Source organism: Procambarus clarkii, chromosome 18 (assembly GCF_040958095.1).
Source record: "Procambarus clarkii isolate CNS0578487 chromosome 18, FALCON_Pclarkii_2.0, whole genome shotgun sequence".
Classification (NCBI taxonomy): Eukaryota; Metazoa; Arthropoda; class Malacostraca; order Decapoda; family Cambaridae; genus Procambarus; species Procambarus clarkii.
Genome location: NC_091167.1, coordinates 48,639,362 through 48,654,911, shown reverse-complemented (window position 1 = coordinate 48,654,911; position 15,550 = coordinate 48,639,362). Strand labels below are relative to the sequence as shown.

General features: G+C 41.6%; 1 protein-coding gene across 1 annotated transcript in view; it reads left to right on the top strand.

The window, feature by feature from the left end:
• The window catches only part of LOC123754658 (probable glutamate receptor), a 191,115-nt gene that overhangs the window by 106,381 nt on the left and 69,184 nt on the right, over window positions 1-15,550 (top strand). The window contains exons 4-5 of the mRNA XM_069326887.1: window positions 2,793-3,031; window positions 5,175-5,359. Coding sequence (XP_069182988.1) covers window positions 2,793-3,031; window positions 5,175-5,359 — 424 coding nt within the window. The remainder of the gene's footprint in view (window positions 1-2,792; window positions 3,032-5,174; window positions 5,360-15,550) is intronic.

Below are 15,550 nucleotides of genomic sequence, written 5' to 3'. Positions count from 1 at the left end.
AAAGCAAAATGATAATTGCTCATGACCAACGTGCAAAGGAACAATTCTTAAAGGTTGGTGACACTGTTCTAGTTAAAAAGAAAAAAAAGAGGGAAAGCTAGATATGCTGTATGATACAAAACCATATAAAGTGATAAGTGTAAAAGGAAATATGGTAACAGTGAGTAATGTTAAATGTATGCAACATCTTTTGATATGTTAATAACTTACTTTGTGTCAATAAATTTGCTCTGTGCTACAAGCATGGTAGACAACCTGTATTCATTCTTTTTAAAGAAAAGGAGGGATGTCATGTTCATAGCAAACGGCACCATCCGTTTGTAAGTGCTGCGTTTCATAGCAGTAAACGCCACGCAAGCAGTAAATAAACAACAGAGAGCGTATAGGACGCCCGCCGAGCTTGGAAGCTGCTAGTCATGTATCATTCTAAGTATTAAAGTCTGTAACCAAGCAATGGCTTTATATCAACCCTACAACCAAGACTTCCCAAGCAACACACAACACCACATTGAGGCGTTACTGTAGCTGTTCACGAGGATAGAGTGAGTTGTCTATCGTGCGTGATGTGTGTATCGTAATTCTGCAGGAGCACTCTGATTTCGTGTGTGGTTTGTTATGATTCTGTTACCTTCCTCTTCCTCAGCTTGGTGACAACATTATGTGTTGGTTCCATTATGTCTCAATGGAATAGGTAGTCAAACTAATTTTGCTGTGTAGTTAATTATATTCAGTCCTAGTGAATACTATTTTATTAAGTATAAACACTACACTGAAGTTTTAAAAGAGATAAGAGTTTTATATATTACGTGTTGTTGATGACGTCACAGAATCTCCCGTTCTCTGAATTTTAAGGGTAACTTATGTTATGTGTGCCGGATTTCCGACCTCAAGGATGGACGGTAATTATTAACTGAGCCTGAAACAGTAGACGGCTTGGATATGACACCAAGCAAGACCTTATAAGGTGGTCCAGTTTACTAGTCCCCCGTCAGGCGTAGGCTTCCCACAGTCGGGGACAGGAAGCCTGCTGAGACTTCTAAAGGTCCCTGTTGTCCAGCTACTGATCTTCCTGAAGATGGAACCCACAAGTGTTGCTATAAATTCTGGGTACCTATTCAACCGTCGGCTGAACTAATGCGCATCATTATGCATGATATGGTTTCCAACGTACAAATTACAGAGTACTGGGAAAAGCAGCTGCCCCTAAATATCCGTTTTCTATACATCGATAGGTTAGGGTTGGTACACTTTATGCACTTTTGGTTAAGATAATACATTGTAATTTATACGCTGTGGCAAATCAAGAGAGCGGTTTGACCTACTAACTGCTATATAAACAGAGGCATCGGGTGAATGGAAAGTACAAATAAATCACATTAACGTGTGTATCAATGAGAAAATCAGTAGGAGCCAATCCCAGGAGGCAATGTTTAAAACCATGTGGTGGTGCCTGAGGCACCTATTCAACCGTTTCAACGGAGGCTATGACCTGGAGCATAGCTTCCAATTCCCCTCATGGCTCCATTTTCTCTGGTGATGGGAAACTTTGCCCAAACGCCTCTGTCCTGCCAAAAGAATCGAGACCAAAACCTTTAGGTCGTGACCCGACTACACTAACCATTATGCTAAAGGACCCTCAGTAGCCTGATGGGGCAGCTTTTTTTTTTTTTAGATATATACAAGAGTTGTTACATTCTTGTACAGCCACTAGTACGCGTAGCGTTTCGGGCAAGTCCCTGGAATACGATCCCCGCCGCGAAAAATCGTTTTTACAACCAAGTACACATTTTACTGTTGAGTTAAACAGAGGCTACAGTTAAGGATTTGCGCCCAGTAAATCCTCCCCGGCCAGGATACGAACCCATGACAAAGCGCTCGCAGAACACCAGGCGAGTGTCTTACCACTACGCCACGGAGGCCGGGGAGCTGTAAGGTAAAAGTAGCAGGACAGACACGACGCGAGATGGAAGCCAACTTTCCGTACAGGAAAAGGAGAAAAATCTGATAGTCAATACCAACCAGACCTCAGAGCTTCACAGTAACAAAATAATGAAGGCAGCATATGCAAGATTGGATCTAATCCCCTAAGGTGAAACGCCTTCAAAATGTTAAACACACATTATATGAGAACAACCCTTCATTAAGCAGCCCGGGCATACAGACCCTCACCTCCAACCATTTCCTAGAAAATACGTAGGTATATCACAAGACTTGTCCCTGAACCAAGAGAAATTAGTTCCACTAAAAGTCTGAAAGTATTGGAAGACACCACACCTGAGGAAACAACTGGGACGGAGGGGCCTAACATGTTAAAGTTATAACACTTAAGGAAGTCGATAAAGTTAAAAAGGTAGCAAAGTTCCAAAGAAGAAAGAGTGGAAGATGGGACAATATAATACATATTGCATAACTACATAATCGAAAAAATTACTGTATTAAAGATTTTTAGCATAAGAATTATAATTAGATGGAAGGGGATTTTGTTGAAAGATATTCCATGTGCAATATAGAAACGAATGTAAAAAGTTACACAAAGGAACAGAGTAATTACATTGTCCCGCCAGTAGCTAGAATGCCAGACGTACGAAGTTGAAGCTTAATCTTGAAGGTAATATTGACAAGTTCATAAATACATCGCTCAAGAGCTTCAGAAATTTCCAGTATTACTTATAGATGATTACAATTACTCACAGCTCATTACCATTTCCACTAAACTCATTCATTAAAAATAAATGTAAATCTGTTTCGCCTGACACTCACAATGATGTTAACGTTGCTCAATCGACTCACAGTTTCGATGTCCATGAGGCTGTGAACCGCACCTGGGGAGTGGAGACGAACGGCACCTTCACCGGAACCATTGGTCTCCTCCAGCGGGAGCAAATGGACTTTTCCACTATTACAGCTCCGACGGCAAAGCGCCTCAGGGTTGTAGAATATATTAATGGCTACCCTTCCGAACCCTTCACAATAACCTCCCTCAAGCCAACACTGCTGCCAAAATACCTCGCTTTTATACGTCCATTTGAAGGTAGATTCATACATTTTGATGTAGAGATAAATCTTCTTGTGTGACCTTTAGTGATAGATTTGAGTGGGTTGATATATATTACTGATGTTGTTATTGGAAACTGGAAGCTTCTCATTAATTTTATTATGAACACTCACCTCCAATTTTCCTAAGATCCTCAGAATGTAGTGATTTTCTCAGATTTTCTCCCCCAGTCAAGACATCTTCACTAAACTAGTTTTATCCAAATATGTCCAATAATTAAACCCTTAAAATAATTAAATATGTTATTGAAAAATAAAATAAATAAATACTTATTAATAAGCAGACAAAATGAAAATGATCACTGTGGCAAACATCCAAGTTGGTCAGCCTCTCCCTCAGGCAGGACGTGTTTCTACAAAACGAAGTTATAATCCAATATGACAACTTGCGAGCTCGATGCTGCCATTCACTCCCAGTTGGTCGTCACAGATCATACCCAACTCTAAACAGGATTTATGGCAGGTTGTTCATAATAATTAATGGAATTGTTTCTTACATCTATTGACTTCAATAGCTTCAATAACAAAATGTCTCAGCTAGGGAAATCATTTGTCTTGTTGGCACAGCTAACTCTACTCATAGAGTACAGTTCATAACATAGGTCATAACATTTGTTATATTCTAGATCATTGAATTATGTTGAAATAGAAACATGCATTCACTCCCGGGGTATATATTTTTAACTTCTTGAAGATTAGTTATATATTTGTTATATCAATGTATATTGCACTACATTAACACTGCCTTTTCCCTTACATGAATTTGGAGATTCTGGAAATAAATGAATATATTAGTAGTATTTATACGTAAGTAGAATAATTATATAGTCTAAGTATATAGTCTGAGTACATAGTTTAAGTATATTGTCTGGGTATATAATATAAGTATATAGTCTGGGTATATAGTTTAAGATTACATACGGTTTATCCTATACTAAATACCCATAATTATTACATTTGACAGAGAAACACTTAAGTTACCTGAGACTCTTTCCAATGTCTCATTGCTAAGGCTGCCAGAATTGCCAGTCAGTACGTGGACTACATATTGAAACCCAACCAATGTGGTTACGAAGTATTCTAAGGATGTGAAGCAGACGCAAACGAGGACAACTTATTAATTGCCAACATAACAGTTCGGTAAACTCTTGTTATTCTTAGAAAAACCCTTATTATCCCTTCATATACTCGAGGTACTTTGCCAATTCACAGGACTACTATTCATAAAAGCCACTCAAGTAAAGATGCCCAGCAAAGGATCTCTTTACCTTCGTGAATTTAGCAACTTAAATTCTGTGGTTGCTCCCCACACATGGGATTTCCTTTTGTCAATCTCCGTATTAGTGCGAGGGACGTGTCTCGTCTGTCCATACTGAGTTGCTCCTCAGCCTCACCAACGAAATTCATAGAGAATGCAGGTGAATTTACTGGCAGGTAGGAATTATTGGTAGAAATTGGTAATTACATAGTTTGATATATGGAAACCTCAAGCGATGGCACACAAGTTCATCAAAGTCAAGAAGATAAAAGCAGTCTCTCCATCGCCCATCATAAAGAGAACCCCATTTTGTAGTGTTCCATAATGCCGCGGGACTTGACAGTGGTCCAGATGAGATTACACTATGTTCCTTAAAGACTAAACGTTAACTATTGTGGGTCAATACATGCGTATCCACACTAGTTGACACCTACAGTCACCCCTCACCACTGATGAGGGGTTGTTTCCAGTTTGGAAACAGTTTACAGTTTCCAGTTTGTTTCCAGTTTCCAGAGGAGTTTCCAGTTGGTCACTGTTGCCAACTGGAAAACTGTCAAGTCCATTATGTACAAATAATGGATCTCAGATACGAAAGTACACAAGAATTTCAGTCTACAGCTCATCAAGACATCAAGAGACCACAGGGCTTCTAGCATACGTTCCCTGTGACTCAATGTGGCGATCTGGAGAGAGAACCTGCCCACTTTATCTCTACACTCTTTAAAATCTTATTGTATTTACAAATGTAACAAATTATTTTTGTTGGGATCCAATAAAACTCTTTCGAATATAAATATTTTATCTTTGAATAAAGATACTCAGTAATTCAACCAGAGATGGTACGCCTATATTCCTTATCCAGGAGAGCTGTGGGTGGCGCTGGTGGTGAGTGTTGTGGTATGGGGCGCGACGCTGTGGCTGCTGCAGAGGGCGTGGCAGAAGGTGGCGGGAGGCCGTCGTGTGGAACTCAGTACCATCATTCTGTACGGCTACGGAGCTCTCCTGCAGAACCTGCCCTCCGAACCCTCCACCACCACCTCTGGCAGGGTGCGAACTTTTGTAGTTTATTGTTATCACATTTTTTGTTAACATTTCTTAAAATACACAAGGAAATCTCACTAACGTAATATATTAATGATAAAAACAATTGGAGCAACGTGGGGATTCGAATTCCCGACCTGCATACTCCCTAGTCGTACACCTTACCTCTGGACCACGCCACAGTTTAAGTTACACGATCTGGGCTCCAGCAATGTTCTAATCGACTTTCTCATTCCTTAAAATAGTGCTCCACATTAATAAAGACTTCTCTATATTTCAGTTGAACCAGTGTTGTGTTGAACAGAACACACACATGTGTGTTGAACAAAACACACACATGTGTATTGAACTAAACACACACATAATATCTAAAATGTTAAATAAAACACCAATGACAGAAAATTTTCCAGAACTCTGAGAAGTGACTTAGTCCCAATATTCAGAAAAGAGACAGACAAAAGGTCCTAAATAACAGACCAGTCACTGACCAGTGAAAAAACGCTGGAGAAAGTAATTATGCTGAGAATTGTAGAGTATCTGGAGAAGATCAACATTTTAATAACGGGGGCAGCATCGATTTAGAAGGGAAAATCGTTCCATTGTTCTAAACTAAAGGGTACAGTAAGGGTCTATTGTGTAAGGGAGTGAGTTTGCACATGTCAATGTTTTGCAGATTATGCAAAGGTGATAAGCAATGTAAAAACGAATGAGGAAAGCAGAAAGATACCAGAGTATCATAACAAACTTCAGGAATGGAAAAATTAGCCGTCACTGAAATTCAATCCAATCAAGTGAACCAATGACGACGGGAATGAGATAAGTGAAAGCAGTAGATATTTACATCATATAATGTAAAAGCAACTAAAGGAATTTGAGCAAAATTTGAGATTGCATATAATGCCAACACTAACACAGGAACACATGAAAACAGGAACATCAGCAGCATATGGGATGCTAGAAAATATTAAAACAACGTTTAGGGCTTAACCAAGGCTCCTTCAAGGCGATCTACCAACCTGTCCTAATAGAACATCGCATTTTGATGTTTACTTTACCTAAGGCCAAGAATGGTCGAACTAGAAAATGGTAGCGACGAAATTGACATATTGTTCCTTTTCCAGTTTTAGGTCCTCTGGTAGGTTACGATAAAGGAACATTAATACGGCAGTTTCATGTCTTTGGGAAATCGTAGGAGGACGGACTGGATCCACACACCATTTGAGACCTTTGTAGGGTTATGAAGCACTGGGGTGAAATTTACTTCTTGTGTAGCAAAAAACAACACTTCAAAAGTGCAGAGGTTTGCAAAGAGAATGGTGCCAGACCTATGTGAGTTAAGCTATGAACATATAATATGTGACTAGATCTAACAGCCCTAAAGGATAGAAGAAAAAACATGATCAAAACATACAAGAGAATGAGGGAAATAGTCAAAGTAGTCAAAGAAAGCCTGATTAAATTGAGGGAACATAGGGCAAGAGTGCATAAATTGAAGCTGAAAAGACAAATGAGTTAAAGAATTGAAAGAAAATGTTCATAGGATGTACGGCTGATCATCAAGTGCAAGGCAATTAATGCTGAAGTTCTGAAAGGCTTTGAATATCATTTTAAGAAATTGTATTTATTACTTCTAAGCCGACTGTATTATAAAATTATTTGTCACCAATAAACTTCCCTTCACACATTTTGGGTTTTTTTATATTTTAATCTTAAGTTGGTTTAGTAGTGTTGGCTGGTCATCCTACATCCGATTTCCCAGAGACGTTTCTCAGCCAGGTGTTAATGGCGTCTGGGTGGTCCTGGTGTGTCTCAGCCAGGTGTTAATGGCGTCTGGGTGGTCCTGGTGTGTCTCAGCCAGGTGTTAATGGCGTCTGGGTGGTCGTGGTGTGTCTCAGCCAGGTGTTAATGGCGTCTGGGTGGTCGTGGTGTGTCTCAGCCAGGTGTTAATGGCGTCTGGGTGGTCGTGGTGTGTCTCAGCCAGGTGTTAATGGCGTCTGGGTGGTCCTGGTGTGTCTCAGCCAGGTGTTAATGGCGTCTGGGTGGTCCTGGTGTGTCTCAGCCAGGTGTTAATGGCGTCTGGGTGGTCCTGGTGTGTCTCAGCCAGGTGTTAATGGCGTCTGGGTGGTCCTGGTGTGTCTCAGCCAGGTGTTAATGGCGTCTGGGTGGTCCTGGTGTGTCTCAGCCAGGTGTTAATGGCGTCTGGGTGGTCCTGGTGTGTCTCTGCCAGGTGTTAATGGCGTCTGGGTGGTCGTGGTGTGTCTCAGCCAGGTGTTAATGGCGTCTGGGTGGTCGTGGTGTGTCTCAGCCAGGTGTTAATGGCGTCTGGGTGGTCGTGGTGTGTCTCAGCCAGGTGTTAATGGCGTCTGGGTGGTCCTGGTGTGTCTCAGCCAGGTGTTAATGGCGTCTGGGTGGTCGTGGTGTGTCTCAGCCAGGTGTTAATGGCGTCTGGGTGGTCCTGGTGTGTCTCAGCCAGGTGTTAATGGCGTCTGGGTGGTCCTGGTGTGTCTCAGCCAGGTGTTAATGGCGTCTGGGTGGTCCTGGTGTGTCTCAGCCAGGTGTTAATGGCGTCTGGGTGGTCCTGGTGTGTCTCAGCCAGGTGTTAATGGCGTCTGGGTGGTCCTGGTGTGTCTCAGCCAGGTGTTAATGGCGTCTGGGTGGTCCTGGTGTGTCTCTGCCAGGTGTTAATGGCGTCTGGGTGGTCCTGGTGTGTCAGCTCAACAATGTATCATGTGGTCACATTCTTCTGGTGAAACGATACACCGTAATATCTGATGACTACATATGTGTACTGGTGTGACACATGAAGTTAGATTGATTAATAAAGCACAGCTTAATAACCTATCTGAAAGTCATATGGCCATAATAACTATCAAGACTTAGGGTTTATTCGGATACTTAGCACTTCCCTCTGTTTCGCGTAGTTTCGGCAGCAAATAACAAGTATTTCCGTCACAGTGCATTCTTGCACTAGCTGGAAGTAAAGGTTTGTCGTGGGAGGACCATTGGACACACTCAAGTCTCACCAACAACACTCAGTATGGGTGCCTCCTCTCCCCACCTTCCTCCCCCGAGGTTGCTTACATTCGAGATTCGGAAGGAAGATTTAAAGATTGAACGGAATGTGTTCCAGGGATTTAATGTGAACTAGGGATTTATATTCCCTAGATTGCCCCACCTTGCTCCTAACCTGTATGGGTTCCATCCTGGAAGAAGCACACAAACTTGATTTGCTGAATATTTTATTAGAGAGGGACCAAGTTCTCAGGCGGCATTTATTGACCTCCAAACTGCGTTTGATACAACAAACAGAGAAACAATCTTAGAACAACTAGCCTCTTTTAGAGTTAAGGGAAGACTGTTGAGATGGCTCAGGGGTTACCTGAGTAACAGAACATCCTCAGTCCTTTTCAAGGGGGTTAAAAGAAAACATTGTGCACCCTTTGAGTTGGGTACACCACAGGGTGAAGTGCTAAGTCCTATACTGTTCAATGTTCTGATGCACAAATTAACAATTGATATTCCCACATTACCTGACGAAGCCGTCATCTGTTATGGTGATGCCATATGCATCGTTGCAAATACCCAAAGTAGGCTACAAGCTCTACTTGATGCTCTCACTGCTAAAAGCATTGAATGTGGTCTTGTTTTCTCTATAATGAAATCCAGATCACTCCATCCCGAAGACAAAACTCATGTCTCCCTAACTTTCAAGGTCAACAATCAGAACACTGAAACGTGTGGGCAGCACAAATACCTTGGAGTTGGTATCAACAGTGACATTGTAAACGATTTACATCGTAGGTTAAAGAAAGACTTAAACCACTAAAAACACTTACTGGTAAGAATATTTATATCAATAATAAATGTGCTAAATTATTCTATATGTTGTTTGTTAGATCTCTAGTTGATTATCAAGCCTTGCACCTAATTAATTTCCCCGCCTCTGTGTTGAGCAAACTTGAAGTAGTATGTTGAGTAGTATGTTGAAGTAGTACAGAATGAAGCCATAACGATAATTATTGGTGCCCCAAGATGCACAAGAATCATCAACATGAGGGAAGAACTGAAGCTTCCAACCATACTAGAGAGAATAATGCAAGTCATCACGACCTTTTGCCTTAAAGTCATGAGAGACTCTACATCTCCTGCATTGCTCAGAGATAAATTACCCAATGCTGTTAACACCATATTGACTGGTGCCAACATACCAACTCACTCCTTTTATGATAAATGGCTGAGCAAAAATGCCGACAATCTCATCAAACTCAACATTCCTTTTAAGTGCAATCTACCTGTCTTCGATATTCCTCTTTATCTGTGCCCCACCATTCAAGTATCATGCACACCCGTCACTATGAAAGGTAACGAGAATCTTGCTCTTCTCAAAGTTGTCACACTTGAAACAATTGCTTCCTCCATCGAAAATTTAAGATCTCACGAGCACTGTGTCTACACCGACGGCTCAGTTCAATCTTCTACTGGGCGGACTGCAGCAGCATGTAGGTTTTATAGAAATAATATTTGCACACAGACTATCAGTGTCAGGTTAAACATATGGCTGACCTCCACACAAACAGAACTAGCGGCACTACAACTAGCTACCAGTACATTAAAAGCATAGGAGGAATAATATATTGTGACTCAAAGTTTACTCTTCAAGCAATCGAAAACTTCTCGTGGAAGATCGACAGCAAGATCTTCATTCTACCAATTATAAATGACCTAATCGTTGCACAGAGCAGAGGGTCTCAAATATCTTTTGTTTGCATACTATCACACATTAATATAACCCATCATAATGAGAGAGACATTGCAGCCACATTAGCGTGTAACAAAGATGAACTTGAATTAGACCTAGACATCCCCATCTCTGCTGTCAAAACTATATTGTTCCAAACACTCAGGTCTGATAGGAGAGCAATTACTGACTCCCAGTAACCTAAAAGCATCAGTATAAAAAGCTATGATTTGTTCAGATCTGAAACCTATGTTTATGGGCAGCACAAAACGTCCACCAAATTGTGCGACACAAATGTTGCCACGATCAGGTTGGATTACGGTTACCTGTGGCAGGTGGCTACAGGTGACGGATTTCCCAATACTGAGCACTCCAGATGCAAACTCTGTGAGCAGGAATTGGGGCATAAGATTGCACACAACATCACCTAATGCCCAGTTATCAGACCATTCAGACCCGTTGGCATGAGGTTCCTGGAGATTTGCAACTACTTTATTCACTCTCGTGTTCTTGAGGATATCCTCATATTGCACCCAACATTTGCCAGTGCAGACTACTAAACATATGGCCCTGTATGAGTAACCATCCTGTGTGATGGGGACTTTTAGTACCACTGCTGCCTTATTCACTCTTGTGATCATGATATCCTCATAATGCACCCAGAGTTTGCCAGTGCAGACCAGACCACGGCAGAGTTCACATGCCATTGTATGACTAACCATCCTGTGTAATGGGGATTTTAGCATCACGTAGCTTTTTGAGACACAATGTACATATAGTCTAGATTTGTTATTAAAAAACTATATATTTAATTTAGTAGATTCATTTTATTGTGTAACCAGCCCTAAGACAGGTGTATTTTATAGTGAAAAATTAGTTAGATGGATTTTGTGACGAAAGTTGATTATAGTGGCCTTTCCCATTCTCTGTAATATTTTTATAACTAGTTAATGTATTTAACGACATCTTATAGCAGTTAGAGTCACGCCTCATTACCTCCCGCATCCTTCACCCCACACACACATACTTACACACACACATACTTACACACACACATACTTACACACACACATACTTACACACATACTTACACACACACATACTTACACACACACATACTTACACACATACTTACACACACACATACTTACACACACACATACTTACACACACACATACTTACACACACACAAAGAGTGATAGGAGAGAAATTACTAACTCCCAACGACTTGAAAGCCCCACCGGCCCAAGGGGCGCCGGTGGTTGCGTGGATAGCATGCTGGGCACGTAATCCTGTGGACCAGGTTCGATTCCCGGCGCCGGCGAGAATAAAAAATGGACAGAGTTTCTTTCATCCTGATGTCCCTATTACCTTGGAGTAAATAGGAGCACACACAGCCAGTGTATACTCACTTAGTTGTGTTTGCGGGGGTTGAGCTCTGGCTCTTTAGACCCACCTCTCAACTGTCAATCAACTGATTTACAGATTTCTGAGCCTATTGGGCTCTAACATATCTACATTTGAAACTGTGTATGGAGTCAGCCTCCACCATATCTCTGCCTAATGCATTCCATCTGTTAACTACTCTGATACTGAAAAAGTTCTTTCTAACGTCCCTTTGGCTCATTTGGGTACTCAGTTTACACCTGTATCCCCTTGTTCGCGTACCACCCGTGTTAAACAGTTTATCTTTATCTACCCTGTCAATTCCTCTGAAAATTTTGTAGGTAGTGATCATGTCTCCCCTTACTCTTCTGTCTTATAGTGTCGTGAGGTGCATTTTTGCAGCCTTTCTTCGTAACTCATGCCTCTTAGTTCTGGGACTAGCCTAGTGGCATATCTCTGAACTTTTTCCAGCTTCGCCTTGTGCTTGACAAGGTACGGGCTCCCTGCTGGGGCCGCATACTCTAGGACTGGTCTTACATATTTGGTATACAAGGTTCTGAATGATTCCTTACACAGGTTCCTGAAGGCAGTTCTGATGATAGCCAGCCTGGCATACGCCGCAGATGTTATTCTTTTGATGTGGGCTTCAGGAGACAGGATTGGTGTGATACCAACTCCTAGATCCTTCTCTCTGTCCGTTTCATGAAGGATTTCATCTACTATTCTGTATCTAGTCTGGCCTCGTGTTCCCACTGCCTAGTTTCATTACCTTACATTTACTCAGGTTGAACTTTAGTAGCCATTTGTTGGACCATTCATTCAGTCTGTCTAGGTCATCTTGTAGTCTCATATTGTCTTCCTCCGTCTTAATCCTCCTCATAATTTTTGCATCATCAGCAAACAATGAGAGGATTGATTCTATACCATGTGGAAGATCATTTTCATATATAAGAAACAGTATGGGTCCAGGGACTGTACCCTGCGGGACCCCACTGGTGACTTCTCGCCAATCTGAGACCTCAACCCTCACAGTGATTCGCTGCCTTCTGTTACTTAGGTAACAGAAGGCAGCGTGTTACAACAGAATAAGTGTTACTTATTTGCCAACATCCAGGGTATAAAAACACGCAAATCCAACAAAGTTCACTTTATTGATGGTCTCCTTCATGAGGCAAATGCAGTGTTTGCAGCCCTAACAGAAACCCACACAAAGGACTACCATGATGGTGAAATATGGATCTCAGTTTACAATCTTTTCAGATGTGATAGAAAACACCTGGCCTCAGGGTGGGTTCAGCCTCTACATCAAAGACACACTCATCTGTACTGAGCTGCTAAACACCTCAAATGATATGGTGGAAGTGCTGATAATCAAAATAGAGATTCTAAATGTAGTTATTGTCCTTGTATATAAGTCACCGGAGGCAAACCCTCAGCAGTTTAAAGACCAACTAATGAAAATAGAACACTGCTTCGAAAACCTCACAAATCCAGCTCCGAACATCATCCTGCTTGGGGACTTCAACCTACGGCACCTGAAATGGAAGCACCTGGCTAATACAGTAATATCAGAAAGAATACCAGGAAGTAGCCTAAATGAACAGGCACATGCAAATGACCTGTTACGGTTGTATTATAGGTTTGCCTTAAACCAGCAAATAGTAGAACCAACTAGGAAGGAGAACACGCTGGACCTCATTTTCACTAATAATGATGAATTGATCAGGAACATAATGATTACAAATACCTGTTACTCAGATCACAACTTAATTGAAGTTATGACAACCATGGGGAGTAGACCTTCAAAACCAGTCCAGATTCCCGGTGGAGGAGATTTCAGCAAATTCAACTTCAATAATAAACAGATAAACTGGGAGCAAATAAACCAGGACTTCACAGAAATAAACTGGGAAGAATAGCTAGAAAATGCAAACCTGAACCAGTGCCTGGAAAAAATAAGCTCAGTAGCACTAGAAATATGTTCAAACCGCATACCCCTAAGAAAAATGAGGAAGAGATGCAGACTGGAACGGGAACGTCGTTCCCTACGCGAAGAAAACGTATCGCGGAACAACTTGAGAATCGCACCCTATCTCAAGAACGGCGAAGAAGGTTAGGTAAAGAAATAGAAACAATTGAACGCAAGCTACAAGAATCATACAAAACCCAGGAGAGGCAAAGAGAGGAAAAGGCCATCAGTAAAATAGAGAGAAATCCGAAATATTTTCTCTCCTATGCAAAATCAAGATCAAAAACCACATCTAGTATCGGGCCCCTGCGAAAGGGAGATGGAACTTTCACCGATGACAACAAAGAAATGAGCGAGCTACTGAGGAAGCAGTACGACTCTGTTTTCAGTGAGCCATTAAACGCACTAAAGATTGATAACCCAAATGAATTTTTCATGGATATGATACCAACATCAAATCATATATCAGACGTCACCCTATCCCCAGTGGATTTTGAAAAAGCCATAAACAGTATGCCTATGCACTCTGCACCAGGCCCGGATTCTTGGAACTCCATATTCATCAAGAACTGTAAAAAAACCATTATCGCAGGCCCTCCACATTCTGTGGAGACAAAGCCTAGATACTGGCTTTATTTCTGATATACTAAAAACAGCAGAGATAGCACCACTTCATAAAGGAGGAAATAAGGCAGAGGCAAAAAATTACAGACCTATAGCACTAACATCGCACATTATAAAAAAATTTGTGAGAGTGCTAAGAAGGAAGATCACAAAATACATGGAATCACAGTATCTCCATAACCCCGGACAACATGGTTTCAGAACAGGGCGCTCTTGCCTGTCTCAGTTGCTGGACCGCTATGATATGGCATTAGATGCTATGGAAGACAAACAAAACGCTGATGTAATTTACACAGATTTCGCAAAAGCTTTTGATAAATGTGACCATGGCGTTATTGCACATAAAATGCGTTCAAAAGGAATTACCGGAAAAATAGGCAGATGGATCTACAATTTCCTGACCAACAGAACCCAATGTGTAATAGTCAACAAAATAAAATCCAGCCCATCAACCGTGGAGAGCTCAGTCCCCCAGGGTACTGTGCTTGCTCCAGTACTTTTTCTCATCCTCATATAGGACATAGATAAGAACACAACCTATAGCATTGTATCATCCTTTGCAGATGACACTAGGATCTTCATGAGAGTAGGCAACATAGAGGACACGGCGAACCTCCAGTCAGATGTAGATCAGGTCTTTCTATGGGCTACAGAAAATAATATGCTGTTTAACGAAGATAAGTTCTAGCTCATGCGCTATGGAAAAAATGAAAATATAAAAACGGAAACCACGTACAAAACTCATGCAAATCATAACATAGAACGTAAAGGCAATGTAAAGGATCTGGGTGTACTCATGTCAGAAGACCTTACCTTTAAAGAACACAATAAAGTATCCGTCACAACTGCAAGAAAAATGACAGGTTGGATAACAAGAACTTTTCACACTAGAGATGCTATACCGATGATGACTACTTTTCAAAACGCTTGTGCTCTCTAGAGTGGAGTACTGCTGCACAATGACAGCCCCTTTCAAAGCTAGAGAAATTGCTGACCTGGAGAGCGTGCAGAGATCCTTTACTGCTAGAATCCACTCAGTAAAACACCTAAACTATTGGGACCGACTAAAGAGCCTAAATCTGTACTTCCCTTGAGCGCAGGCGGGAGAGATACATAATAATTTACACGTGGAAAATATTAGAGGGGCTGGTCCCAAAACTGCACACAGAAATAACATCACATGAGACCAGAAGACATGGCAGGATGTGCAGAATACCCCGTTGAAAAGCGGAGGTGCAACAGGTACTCTGAGAGAGAACTCTATCAACATCAGAGGCCCGAGACTGTTCAACACACTTCCACTACACATAAGGGGCATAACTGGCAATCCCCTCACAGTGTTCAAGAGAGAACTGGATAAGCACCTCCAAAGGATACCTGATCAACCAGGCTGTGACTTATACGTCAGGCTGCGAGCAGCCGCGTCCAACAGCCTGGTTGATCAGTCCAGCAACCAGGAGGCCTGGTCGACGACCGGGC